The following is a 13,108-nucleotide window of genomic DNA, read 5'->3' as shown; positions in this document are numbered from 1 at the left end:
AATTACTATGACGAAAGATGGCTAGAACTGTTGATCAATCATCCAGCGAGAATACATAGCGAATCAAGACTGCTAGTCTCTCAGTAGAGTATTGTACTGGGAGTTAGGCCCTGCTACCCGATTCAGGTTTCGCGTAGTCAATATAGCCAGCTGAATCTATGAATAAAATATCTGAATTAGAGGTTAGCCAGGGTTATTTATAGCTTTATTCGAAGAGTCATAGACCATCCTTGTTCAGAATAGCAGTGATGCCCTACGAACTTTGCCTTTGGTATCATCACCACCAGTAACACAGCCAGCCAAGATCGTTTGCATCGCCCATACATGAATGCAGCCCATCTACAGTACTAGTAGCAGTATTGTAGGGCTGATATACATTGGATGACAGGTTTTCAACCAATCATCGCTGATCGTCGAGTAACATTAATCCAGCACTAACTGGTGGATCTATGCCTTCTCATCCAATAATTAATGACCCAATACTTAATAGTGGGTACCATCCATGATCCATGGATGACACATTTTCAACCAATCACTCATAACCGGTGGATCGCAACAATACTGGTAGTAGATGATGTTGATGCAGGAAGTACTCTGTGCCTATACAATGGATCCCGGCCAAAGTAGTCAGGTAGTGGCTTTAAAAGAAAAGCCTTGTCGCCAGACCTTCTAACCTTCAACCTTCAGCCCTTCTTCTCATTTTGCCAGACTTACTCTTTTAGGTAGCTTACCCTACTTTTCCACGACAAAACCCCAGTGTAGTGCCCAATCAACCCTATCATGCCTACATTCAGCAGTCAGGATATTCCTGATCTCCACGGCCAGGTCATAATCGTCACTGGAGGCAACGTGGGTCTTGGATACGAAACCATCCGCCAGCTCAGCCAACATAACCCGGCTGCGATCTATCTGGCAGCGCGATCCCAAACCAAGGCTGAACAAGCCATTGCAGCGCTAAAACAGCACAATCCAAAGTGCACCAATATCCGTTTCTTGCAGCTCGACCTTGCATCGTTCGAAAGCGTCAAAGCAGCTGCAGCAGACTTCCTGCGCCAAGAGTCTCGCTTGGACATTCTGATCAACAATGCCGGCATCATGATGACCCCCGAAGATGTCACCAAGGACGGATACGAGATCCAATTCGGCACCAATGTCCTGGGTCCAGCCCTGTTGACCCAGCTGCTTCTACCAGTTCTGCGCAAGACGGCGAAAGTGAACAGCCAGACCCGTATGGTCATGCTCTCTTCTGCCGCCCACGCCCGGGCGCCCACTGACGTTTACAAGTTCGATGAGCTTCGAACGAGCGCCCCAAACCGACATACTACGGAGCGTTACACGACGTCCAAACTCGCCAATCTTCACTATGCGAGAGCTTTGGCGGAGAGGGAATCGGAAGTCATGATTATCCCCGTCCACCCCGGTATGGTAGCCACGAACCTCCACCATGCCTCAACGGGGACTTTTCTCAAACCTTTCCTCTATGCCGCGGTTTGCTTGGCTGGAACGCCAGTAGAGAAGGGAGCCCTTTCGCAGATTTTTGCGGCTGTAAGCCCCGAGGCGAAACACGGACAGTACTATGGGCCTATTGGTAAGGCGGAATCTGGCTCGAAATTCGGCCAGAATCGTGATCTTCAGGAAGAATTGTTTAGATGGGTCCAGGGCGAGCTTTCAGGACATAGCGAGATAATATTCTAGAGAATGTATTTCGTTTTGTGCGTGTGTGTGTGTGTGTGTGTGTGTGAGATAAGTGTGTATTATTAATTATATAATGCTATTTTATGTTTGTATATATCTTCACTTCCTTAAGCCATGCTTTGCAAGAATGAAGTCTTTGTTAAATCGTCAAATGTTCCGTCTACCATTAACTACGCTGGCGTTATACAGGGGGTTAGGTACAGCATAGCTTTTGCATGTCCCGTGTAGATCTAAAAGTCGAATTTCTGCTTCACCAGCTCCTCACTCAACATCCAAAGTCGTTCCGCAAAGGCACGGTTCTTAGCAAATGCTGCCACATTTTCATCATCGACTTTGCAGTCGGCAATATCAACCCCTTTGACATCGACCTCCGAGATATCGACAGGTGGCAATGTGGGGTCAACGGCTGCGAGAACAGAAGAATTCGCCCCCTGCTCCGGTGTTTTCTCAGCAGAGTCAAAGCCAAGCTCTGCGACCCTCTTCAGCGCTTGCTCAATTTCGCTAGGGGTGGCATGTCGGTTGATGTTCGTGTTGACCGCGCCAGGATGCACGGCAAACGACGAAATCCCGTACTTGGCCCACAGCTTCTGGTTCAGCGAGATCGAGTACAAAATATTTGCCGTTTTGGATTGCGCGTAGGAGAAAAACCCGTAGTAGACGTCTTCGGCATGACTACTGCCCGTGAAGAACTCGGTCTTCTGCAGCTCGGGTCGCTCTTCTGCCGGCAGTTCGGCGGGGCGTTTACTGAAATTGATATCGGAAAATCGGACGGGAGAGTACTGATGTCCGAATGAAGTCACATTGACGATTCGTACCGGGGTGGAAGAAGTCTGAGCGGCCTTGATCATCTTTGGCAGGATGAGATTGGTGAAAAGAAAATGGCCAAGATGGTTCGTTGCAAACGTTGTTTCCACCCCGTCCTCCGACCGTACGATGAGGTTTGCTGGGGATTGCGATGCGAAGGCGGAGGCAGTCGCAAGCCCTAGGCTGTTGGGGGAAACTCCAGTAACAATGATGGTGGAGCAAGCGGCCCGAAAGCGATAGCGGTTACCATCCTGTCCATGCTTTCTTCGGATCCTTCCGGGGGTGGATTGGAAAGATGATTGTTTGAAGATGAATGGGAGAGGCCAAATGACACGGAACGACGGGCCATTTTATACTGCCATCTTGGTCCTATCAGTCCAGGGTATAGGATATACTCCGGCGTACATTAGTACCTCGTTAACCGGATCTACTACTAGTATAACACAGTACACCCAATGGTCGGTGGTTGGCTGAACATCTGTTATCCGGCTGCAGCCATGGTTCCCACAGACGGTGGATGTGGATCAATGATCCGTTTCATAAATACGTATAGCGTTTGAGTTTAGGGTACAGTTTGGGAACCTCGGTGATCCACCTTTTGCCACCAGTCAATCAATCAAGTGGAGCTGCGATCGGAACCTTCTCCAGCTCTTTCCGCCCGCCCCTTTACATTCTTCTCTGTCCTCCGGAGTCCGCACTCCATCCTCTTGCAGGTCTATGTTCGACACCACCCATATGCATAGGACAGCATAAAGGATCCCTTCTCCACATCACCCCTCGAGCTTCGTCTACTAAGTACTAGTAGTTAGTACTAATGTCTTCGCAAGAGCAGATCTCTCGGCAGGACGACGACGATTGGACGGGGGTCACCGATCCTGCCCTTCGGAAGAAGCTGCAGAACAAACTCAACCAACGTGCTTTGCGTAGGTCTCCTGGGCACATTTGGATTCTCTATACGGCATTCTATTCTTCTGTAGATGGCGATCTTTTATTGATCATGTTCACAACCCAACCTCGGCACAAACTAACTCCTTGGTAGGAGCACGAAAACGCCGCGACCGGCAAAAGGCTCTTCTGTTGCAGTCCAAGGATGACAAGGCAGACTTGCGGCGCTATGCATTGATACTTCCACGACCAGATCAAGCCAAAGGGCCGCAACAGCCGCCTCGACCCACATCGCTCTTGGAGGCGGTAGCAATGATGCCGCGCTTCGACACCGAAGCCTACGAGAAATACTATGCCGCGGATCCATGCCTCGACCATCTATTTACCTTGAGCAAATTTAACGTACTTCGTGCCTTCCTGGATAATATGGCAGCCCTTGGATTAAGCATGGAGGCAATGGGAGACGACGTCATCTCTCCCTTCAGTACTGATATGCCGGAACCCCACGAGAGGGAAAGAATCCCAGCTACTCTCCTTCCCACCGCTATTCAAGCCTTAGTTCCTCATCATCCCTGGCTAGACTGCTTCCCGTTCCCGCAAATGCGGGACAATCTGGTCATGGCCGATGGGTCATTTAACGATTGCGAGCTGTGCACGGATATGATGGATCCCACCACTGGCGATATCGGGGTCATGGTCTGGGGGGATCCCTGGCTTCCGCAGAATTGGGAAGTCTCGGAGTTGTTTGCTCAGAAGTGGTCATGGGTCATCAAGGGGTGTCCGGACATCATTGTGCACAGCAACTATTGGAGAGCTCGACGAGGGCTAAAGAAACTGAAAGTGAACTTTATGTAATCAGATATTGCAGATTTACTTATTCCTCACTGCAGGAATAGTGAGGACCATCCTATGAAATACAGTCTAGCATCATGGCTCCACCTCTGGTGCACCACGGACCTTCGCAAAGACATCAAGTGTATGTTTCCAGATCGAACTCCTCACCCCGTCCGCACGATACACTTCCATGATCTTGCTGGGTTTATATGTCGACCCGGTTGAATCAAGTCGATAAAACCCACTACCAGGGTGACCATCAGAACCTTCGGCAACATCAGGTATACCATCCTTATCTTTCTGCGGAGGAAACCGTGGACTCGACGCTGCATACAGATGTCTTTCTCCACTTTCGTTTAATTTAATCTCCCATGGCCGGGCGAGAACCATCAAGGCGGTAACAGCATACTTGGTGGCAGTGCTGAAGTTTCGGTTAAGTCGTGTCCTCACAATTCCTGGGAAAGAGTGGATAAACGAGATCTGTGGGTAAGATGCAGCTAGATGCTCCATGGAAACAGAGTTCATGGTGATTGCATGTTTTGCGCAGTTGCGAAGGGAATAGTGGGTTTGAAGAGATAGATCATCAAGGTGAAGAGCAGCTTCGCCTCCGGCTTCAAGAACCGAGATCACGCGAGATAGTGGCCGTTCATGTGTCACGGTCTGTTCACTTTCGTCACCAGCCTTCATAAGTTGCGGTAGGAGATTAGCCACGAATCGCATCCGGGAATAATAGTGAAGGTTCAGCTTTTTGTCTAGGCCTTCGTCGGTCTCTTAAGATCAAAAAGATCAGTATCAGGCTGGTGGCTTGATTCAGATTAGGAGCATCATACCATCACGACCGGTCGTTGTCCCTACACCGGGACTCAAAAATAGAATATTGACTTTATCCTCCTTCTGCTGAATGGCACTGCACGCGTCATCTACCTCACGCAACAGAGAGACATCTGACTGGATGAAAGTGACTTGTGAATCCGGTTTTATCTGGTGCAATTCTTCGATAATCTGCATTGCTCTGGTCTGATCTCTCCCGATAAGGTACGCACGAGAGGCGTCTGTGTTGCGTATAAAGGCACGAGCCGTCGATTCTCCTATTCCGCTAGTTCCACCCACTGGGTGTGTTCAGTGGAAATCCTTGTAAAGACCATCCTGACAAATGACGATGGATGGAATCTGACTCGCCACGAGACCAAGGGTAGTAACCATTAAGTAACTTACCAAAGACAGCGACCAAGCCCGACCCATAGCGACGAGTGATGTCGGCGTTGTTGTCTAGTACTGTAGCAATCGATGCCATATTTCTCTTAGGGATGTCGATCAGACTGTGAAATCTCACATGGCTGACTGAGGGTATTTAAGCTGCTGATAGTTGTTGACTCGAGCAAAAGTAACGTTTTCTGCATTAGAAATCACCAATCCTGATGCTTGCATCTGATTGGAGAATGGAGCGTCATCCAGGCGGTGCTGAATCTTGACAGTGGGCCCGGGAGCCAAGAAACGATATTGTAGGGCCGGCCCAGTTGCTAGCCTAGAGTCTCCTTAGACTAGGCACAAGTCTTGCTCGGCTTCCGGCAGGCTTATTCTAGCTTAGGATGGTCCTCCTATCTATGCCCTCTGTTGTTTTATGAACCCTCTTAGGTATCGCGAGTCTTGCCAAACCAGTTGAGCGTGTTATAGCCTGTATCAATTCCATGCCCGGGTCAGGGCCATAGATAATCTGGATGATGGATCATATCGGTATCGATCGTTAGAGGATGGCAGTAGTTAAGAAAAGTCCCGGTCCTAACATACTTTATGAACAATATATGTTGGTCCTTACCTGTCCTGGACTTGACCCTGAATATCAGTAATAAAGAGAGCCCTCAAACATCGCAGTATAGTCAGTTATACTTGTAGTCTCATGTGATTAGTAAATAGGGTTGCGGCAAACCGGGATCGGCAATTGAACGGCTCCGCAAATGCCGACTGTTCCCCCGCTTGCCGCCAAGAAGGCTGTAATTTATCAAGGCTGAAAGGAATACAGGCAGTATACCTGAATACTTGATCGATGGGAATCTTAAGCCAGTTACTGACAATCTCGAAAGGAGTGGCTAGTTACAGTACCTGTAATTGCTTCTAGTCGGGGGCGCTGAGAACCAGGTACTACCTCTTACCTAGTAGCTTCCCCACGGGGGTACTAAAATGGGGCACCACATCTGCAGCTGGCTGTATGTATAAATGTATGTAGTAAGTACTATTCGGGTGGCAACAACGTCTATATTGCATACAACAATCATATCACGAAACGTACATCTTGAATGAGTACATTGCTGAGAACGATATGGGATACTGGAGTGGGATTTCTGCACTGATAGCCAGCAATACTACATTTGTATTATTTATTACCGATATGATATCCAGTCATTGGCTATTGGTAGTAATGTATGTATGGATGGATGTATCCTACGTACTACTACTTACCAGTAGGTATTTGTTACTAGCTGAGGTTAGAAACCCAAAATGATCCCCCATCCCGCATGCCCCCATTCTTTTTTTTTTCCCTTTCTACTTCTTCTACACCTCAAGCGTTGTCTACTGCTGTTTTATCCTGACTGTTTGGACTGAGTGCAATGCTCTCACGGTCGGAGACCTCAATCAACTATCTGTCCTTGCAGCTTCGCAAGCTCCATCATGGTTATAAAGAAGTGCAACATCTGTGACCGTCGCTTCAAAAAGACAGAGCATTTCAAGCGCCACGAACGGTCCCGTCAGTGAATCTCGCCCGGACTCTTCCCCAGGATGGTTTTCTAATATCTCACAGATACTAAAGAAAAGCCCTACGAATGCAATGTCTGCCATAAACGGTTCTCTCGAAGGTATGCAGCTTCCAACGCGATGAGCATTCTTTATATAATTGGAGAGCCTGCACATACACAGGTTGCATTCGACGGGTAAGCGGCTGTGACTTACAAACTCCAGCGATGTTCTAAGCCGTCATGCTAAGGGCCATAACGGTCCAGCTGCGCACACGACCACCAAGGCACTCAACCAACAGCCCTCCGCGGCATCTGCCCAGGACTTCCATTATCAACCGACCAGTATCCCCGACCATGGTCAACAATTCCTTCCTAATGTGGATACCGGTGTTTATTCTAACCCAATTCAAACGCAACCGGTAGAGCCTCGCGACATACCCATCGCTGGGGCAGCAGGTCTCGCATCATCCCTGGACTTTTTGGCGGACGTCTCGTCTCAGCATGCGCGCACCGAGCCTGATGCCAATTCAATGCTCGTGGTTGGCCAACAAGCGTACTTTGAGGAACCAACGGTATACCCACCGTCCTACAGAGGGTCTGTGTTTGAACCTATGCCAAACGAATCGCTCCAGCTGTGGTTGAATCCTTCTGACGCGACTTCATATCCTGGTTCTTTGGATTTTGGCCATGACTCTAACATTGGTCTGATTGAGGAGAACGTGGGTACCTCCGCAACACAGCGCCCCGAACGACATGATGGACCCTCCACTGATACAGGCGATACAAAAGCTGGCGCAGCTATTCCGAATGACAGATTTGCCAAAGTTCAGAACTGTTGGCTGGGTCCATCGAATAACACCGGGCGCCTTATCAATGGTATCTGGCGGGACGTGGCGTACGGCAGCATGGATAATATTTTTGCGGCGCACCCTGGGCAATCGCTAAGCAGTCCGCCTGTCTTGCTGCAGAAGTCAAGATATGGCCTTGATGAGGACTGCAGAAGACACCTGCATACTACGTTCGGATATATGCGACTCTACGGCCAACAAAATCGGACTTCCAACACTCCTCCAGCGTACGACTCAGCACTGATCGCTCTCGCCCAATTTCCTCCCGCTGAAATTTTAGACATGGCACTTGACCTATATTTTCGTAGCTTTCATCCGCTCGTGCCCTTTATCCATCTCCCAACCTTTTCCGCCAAAAACACCAGTCCTTCGGTACTCTATGTCATGTGTCTGATCGGGATGACTCTCCTAGGAACGCAGGGTACAGCTTCTTTCGTCTCGAAGAATTTCACTGTAAGAGGCCGTCTAGAGAAACTCCGCAGAGCATTGATTTGCTGATATGTTTTTTCTACCAGTTCGTCCTGGAGAAACTCACGGCTGAGTTGGCCATGTGTTCTGCTGACACTGAAAGCGCGGGAAATACAATGTCAGCATTTGCAGCATCCGTTCTTTTTCTAAATCTGGCTGCTCTGACTGGGGTATGTAGTGTCTCACCCGAGGTGCTACTAGTTACTGATTAGTATGTAGGAGAAGGGCCATATTGAGAAAAGCCAGATGCTCTACGTTAACCTCATATCGGTAAATATGGGAAGCTATCCACAACGTTCCACGCTAACTCAGTATAGGTCGCACAAAGGCACGGTTTGTTTTCGGCTACTGAAGGTCAATTGCTCGACAAAAGTATGTTTGAAAGTATTCCAGACAATGTTCTGAAATGGAAAGCCTGGAGCAAAGTAGAATCGGTTAAACGGTTCGTTATTCAATATAATGAAAGCCCAGACCCTCACTGACCACGCAGATTAATTATTGCATTACTCGTCACGGATGGCTGGCTATCATCTTTCCTGTCCACCAGCCCCATCATCGTCTCCGATACTATTCAGCTTATTCTACCATGCAGTGAAGTGCTCTTCGAAGCCAAGAATCCAACGCAATGGGTACAGCTGATTCGTGGGGGCCAGTGCATGTTAATGCCCACTGTGCTGTCTCCATCAGAAAATCTAGAGATCGCACCACTGGACAGCCATGTTGATAATTTTGGCATGCATGCAGTATTATCAATGGTGCAGCTAAAGCTTTCAGAGGCATATCATCGCCTCCTATCCCATCGCGCAAGTTATCCATTCGCGCCATGTCACACCTATGCCATGGATGGTCGTGCCAGATGTCTCTCAACCCTTCAGATCCAGATTGCTAGCAAATACAGTGATATCCTACGGCACCTGGACCCCAACGCTAGTATCTTGTGGCACAACATGTGTATGAACCTCACAGCAGATATCCAAATCTTTGAACTGGCTGCAGGCCGTGCAGGCCCAGGCCCAGCGCGGAAGGCCCTCAACGATATTGCTGCTTGGTCGCAGACACCAGCCGCCCGGAGGGCTTGTCTCCACGCAGCCCACGTGTACAAAATTATGATACATCGCAAAGCATCGGATCACATTACGTTTCATTCAGTCTTTTCGCTTTTTTCCGCTGCTCTCGTCTTGGGTCTGTACATATACATGGTGCCCAGTAGCACCGAGCCACAAACTGGAGGCACGCCAATCGACATCCTGGATGATATAGACTGGAATAGTCTGTGTGGTGAGGGGTTCACCAGCTTTATGGAGCCTAATGGGGCTCAATCCTGTACAGAATCGGATGAGGCAGCAGTGAATTTCATTCGAAAAGGGGGCACCGTGTATTTCCGTGGGGTCCCTTTTCAGAGTGGCTACCACTCGGCGCGACGAATTTTGCTGGACTATGCGGGCCTGTTGAAGGATACTGGGAAGTGGAGCGTTCGCAAATTTTCCCACGTGCTCTATATTATGAGCGACGTCCTGATGGATATGGATTGAACCAACTGAGGTCGGCCCATTCTTAAATATTATCACACAATGATCCTTCCCACATTCCAAGTGGCCTGCAGAAGGAATCTGGGAAGCCGCCTCGAGCGCTTGACCACGAGGGTGTGGAACGAGGGCGTGAATACGCGGTGGAACATTAGGATCCTATCAGTCTCCCGTCGAATGCCAATCTGAATGGGAAGATTTATATTCAGCCACCTACGGGTGGTATACACATGACAACCTCGCAGTTCTACACCAATGACCACATACCAAATACCCTGACGCAAACGATCAAATATACGCTGAACAGCAACGAGAATGCTATAAACCATATCACATATCACCTCGCACGGGAATCGCCCTAGGCCACCCAACTCCTGTTCTCCACCCTCTGCCAAAGCTTTTCCATCTCCTCAGTCGAAGCCATCACAGAAAGCATATAATGTCCATCCTCGCTCAAATGTGATTCCCCTTGAGGCTCACCCGCAAGCACAACTCGTGATAGTCCATGGTACCTTTCTGCATACCACTCCGGCTCCGATCCATCGTCACTCCGCGCTTCGACATGGTCACCTTCGCCGTCGACCCCCGCTAATGGGTGTGTTTCACGGTATTTCGGCAGACTCAGTCCATTGCACCGCGCATTTGGCATATGCAACACATTATCTAGCACGAGTGTGTTGATCTCTCCATCACCGGAGCGTCGTCGGACACGCAGTTCAACGCTCCCTACACCAAGAACGCGCGAGCCGGCGATCTTGCCCGGCGCTCGTCGGTAGCTTCGGAATGTCGAACGGTTCTTGGCGTAGTGACAGTTACCATCCGTTACGATCCAATCCCAACATCTGTTGTATGTATTGAGCTGTTTCGGCTTTGATCGGGACTTGGACTTCTTGGATGGCTGGGGTTGAGAGTACGGTTGATGACGGTAGGAGGGTTTTGATACGTGATGATCCGATGCTTGAGTGGAATGCGGCATTGTTCTGTAATTTAAATCGATATATATAAAGTACTCAAGAAAAGGAAATCAAATAGTGAATGACTGATTCCAATAGAGAAAGAGGAGTGTCTTATTGAGTTAAGTGAATGTAGATGGACAAGCTACCTAGACGCATTTCGTGGCGAGTACATTCCTCGGGAGAATCGTATATATATATAGCCACTCAACGAACCCCGCAAGTACAAAGAACCCAGCTCGAACCTGGTCCAGAACCAACACTCCAATCCCAGGACAATGGGGGGGCACATCGGATTGGCAACCCAGTCACGGAAATGGGAAAAGTGTTGACGTAACCAGAGGCTGGATGGCGAATTGCTGCCACTTGGCTACCAATTAAGCATCCCGGACAAGCTTAATAAGGTGGAGCGATGAGTAAACGGTCTCGCATCAAGTTTCTGCGAAAGGCGCAGATGGTTCTCGTATTCTTTTTGTATAGACCTCGGGAGGGGGCTTGGATTTCGGGTTAGGGCTGCATGAACTTAAAGGTATTGAAGAAATATGATCTATCAAAAAAAATATGGTCGTCTATGTTTTGCATATGCATATGCATGCGGTATAGTATGTACAGCGGGGTATATACACGATGATATTTTTTTTTTTTTTTTTAAGAATCCTTCCAATGCATGTGGACGATCATCATTTCCTCCCATACAGAAGGCCCTCTACCATTTCCCCGATCGCCAACGAACTCGTCAACCCTGGACTCTCAATTCCAAGCAGGTTAATGAACCCAGGGAAGCCTTCCTCTTCCTGGATGATGAAATCCTGGAACCCTTTGCCGGTGTTCACGGCCCCACCGCGTCCCAGCTTGGGCCGGATCCCACAGTAGTCTAGACTGATTGCCTCCGGGTCCACGTTGGGTAGATAGGCCTTGATCTCCGGGAGCGCCTGCGCCAGCCGGGCGGGACTGGGCACGAGATCGTTCGGGTCGTCCACCCATTCCACGTCGGGGCCGAATCGTATGCGGCCGCCGAGGTCTAGAGTCAGATGGGTGCCTAGGCCGCCGTGGCCGGGCAGCGTGGCTGGATAGACCAGCACGGAGGTTTTCGGGAACGACGCCGCATACGAGAAGTACGTTCTTCGCGTAGTACGGGGTGCGGTGTCGCTCGGGCGGCAGGATCATATTATTGATATAGCACGCGTAGTTCCCGGCGCTGTTGATCAGCGTCTCGGCTGTGATGGACGTCTCCGTCCCGTCGCTCGTGACGGCCGTGATCCGGTATCCGTTCTTGCCTCCATCCAACGCCTCGATCCCCGTTACGTTCGTCAGAAACGCACAGTCGCCGCCGCGGTCCTCGAAGTCGCCCTGTAAATAGGTCATCAGGGAGTGACTGTCTACGATGCCCGTGGTCGGACTCTCGACAATCCCCGCGAGAGCCTGCACCTCTGGTTCGAGAGCCTGAGCCTCTGCGCGACCGATGAGTCGCGTCGGGACACCTATCTTCTGTGCGTGCTCGTGGGTCTTTAGCGCCGCGGCCCATTGCTCTTCTGTCTGCGCTACGATCCATTTCTTGGTGTTGCGGTGAGGGAGTCCGTTCCGCGCGCATAGATCGTACATCATCTCTTTTCCTTTGATGCAGAGCTTGGTCTTCAAGGTATCGACCCCGTAGTATAACCCGGCATGGATGACCTGTATGCAGCAGAGAACAAAAAGTCAATTGCAGTTAATGCGTTGATTCAATGCAAACTGGTCCGATCGGATTGGGGGCCGCTACTACTCACCTCCGAATTGCGACTACTAGTCTCCGTGCCTGGCGCATCGTGTCTCTCCAGAAGAATGGTGGATGTGCCTTCTCTCGCTGCCAATTCCCGGGCCACTGCCAGACCGACCACTCCCGCACCAATGACCTTTTATTTTGTGTGAATGAGCGTTTGTTTTGTACAGTGCGCTGGTAAGGGTCAGGGAGAGGTGTTTACCGCATGGGTGACATCTGCATTGGCTGTTCGCGTGCTGGAGAAGCTGCGTCGCGGGTGGAGGAATTTTCTCGACAGAGAGAGACTTGTCCGCATAGCCATGTTTCTCTGAGATTGGGGGTTGGATTAATCTAGGGGCCCCTTGACCACGTCTTTTTCTCAGGTAGGCGGAGTTGTCGATGGCACAATTCCCCACGTGGAGACCGGCGATAAGAGCGCGGCGATAAGAAAAAGTTGTCGGTGTTCTAGATTGGGTAAAGGTGCAGGCGACCTTACAATCGCTGCATTAGGCTCTAATACATGCATGCATTAGGGAGAACGAGGCCATTCTTGGTCACACTTCATTTACTAGAGCGCATGCGCGGAAATATCTATGCTATCTACATGAAGAAGAGTTTGAAGCGA

General features: G+C 49.7%; 7 protein-coding genes across 7 annotated transcripts; 3 read left to right on the top strand and 4 right to left on the bottom strand.

Moving 5' to 3' along the window:
• Positions 1 to 780: 780 nt before the first annotated feature.
• ABOM_002288 (short-chain dehydrogenase reductase) lies at positions 781 to 1,695 on the top strand (the record flags this gene model as incomplete). Its single annotated transcript, XM_022529418.1, has 1 exon — positions 781 to 1,695. One exon carries the CDS (start codon positions 781 to 783, stop codon positions 1,693 to 1,695), a length of 915 nt encoding a protein of 304 aa, XP_022392858.1.
• A 230-nt stretch (positions 1,696 to 1,925) lies between these two features.
• On the bottom strand, positions 1,926 to 2,543 carry ABOM_002287 (uncharacterized protein; the record flags this gene model as incomplete). The annotated part of the gene is made up of 1 exon (XM_022529417.1): positions 1,926 to 2,543. The coding sequence occupies one exon, from the start codon at positions 2,541 to 2,543 to the stop codon at positions 1,926 to 1,928; it is 618 nt and encodes a 205-aa protein (XP_022392863.1).
• A 770-nt stretch (positions 2,544 to 3,313) lies between these two features.
• On the top strand, positions 3,314 to 4,239 carry ABOM_002286 (uncharacterized protein; the record flags this gene model as incomplete). The annotated part of the gene is made up of 2 exons (XM_022529416.1): positions 3,314 to 3,422; positions 3,539 to 4,239. The coding sequence occupies 2 exons, from the start codon at positions 3,314 to 3,316 to the stop codon at positions 4,237 to 4,239; spliced, it is 810 nt and encodes a 269-aa protein (XP_022392864.1).
• A 72-nt stretch (positions 4,240 to 4,311) lies between these two features.
• ABOM_002285 (uncharacterized protein) lies at positions 4,312 to 5,512 on the bottom strand (the record flags this gene model as incomplete). Its single annotated transcript, XM_022529415.1, has 3 exons — positions 4,312 to 4,988; positions 5,049 to 5,327; positions 5,434 to 5,512. 3 exons carry the CDS (start codon positions 5,510 to 5,512, stop codon positions 4,312 to 4,314), a joined length of 1,035 nt encoding a protein of 344 aa, XP_022392865.1.
• Positions 5,513 to 6,885: 1,373 nt separating this feature from the next.
• Positions 6,886 to 9,798, top strand: ABOM_002284 (FTFMHR domain-containing protein; the record flags this gene model as incomplete). The annotated part of the gene is made up of 7 exons (XM_022529414.1): positions 6,886 to 6,961; positions 7,016 to 7,070; positions 7,174 to 8,251; positions 8,314 to 8,436; positions 8,486 to 8,536; positions 8,584 to 8,708; positions 8,757 to 9,798. 7 exons carry the CDS (start codon positions 6,886 to 6,888, stop codon positions 9,796 to 9,798), a joined length of 2,550 nt encoding a protein of 849 aa, XP_022392866.1.
• Positions 9,799 to 10,150: 352 nt separating this feature from the next.
• ABOM_002283 (uncharacterized protein) lies at positions 10,151 to 10,768 on the bottom strand (the record flags this gene model as incomplete). Its single annotated transcript, XM_022529413.1, has 1 exon — positions 10,151 to 10,768. The coding sequence occupies one exon, from the start codon at positions 10,766 to 10,768 to the stop codon at positions 10,151 to 10,153; it is 618 nt and encodes a 205-aa protein (XP_022392859.1).
• A 657-nt stretch (positions 10,769 to 11,425) lies between these two features.
• Positions 11,426 to 12,805, bottom strand: ABOM_002282 (NAD(P)/FAD-dependent oxidoreductase; the record flags this gene model as incomplete). The annotated part of the gene is made up of 4 exons (XM_022529412.1): positions 11,426 to 11,766; positions 11,822 to 12,419; positions 12,512 to 12,637; positions 12,707 to 12,805. The coding sequence occupies 4 exons, from the start codon at positions 12,803 to 12,805 to the stop codon at positions 11,426 to 11,428; spliced, it is 1,164 nt and encodes a 387-aa protein (XP_022392860.1).
• Between the last annotated feature and the right edge of the window lie 303 nt (positions 12,806 to 13,108).

This window comes from Aspergillus bombycis, assembly GCF_001792695.1.
Source record: "Aspergillus bombycis strain NRRL26010 chromosome Unknown contig00011, whole genome shotgun sequence".
NCBI lineage: Eukaryota > Fungi > Ascomycota > Eurotiomycetes > Eurotiales > Aspergillaceae > Aspergillus > Aspergillus bombycis.
The sequence above is the reverse complement of the archived record's forward strand: the minus strand, read 5'-3'. Positions and strand labels throughout refer to the sequence as shown.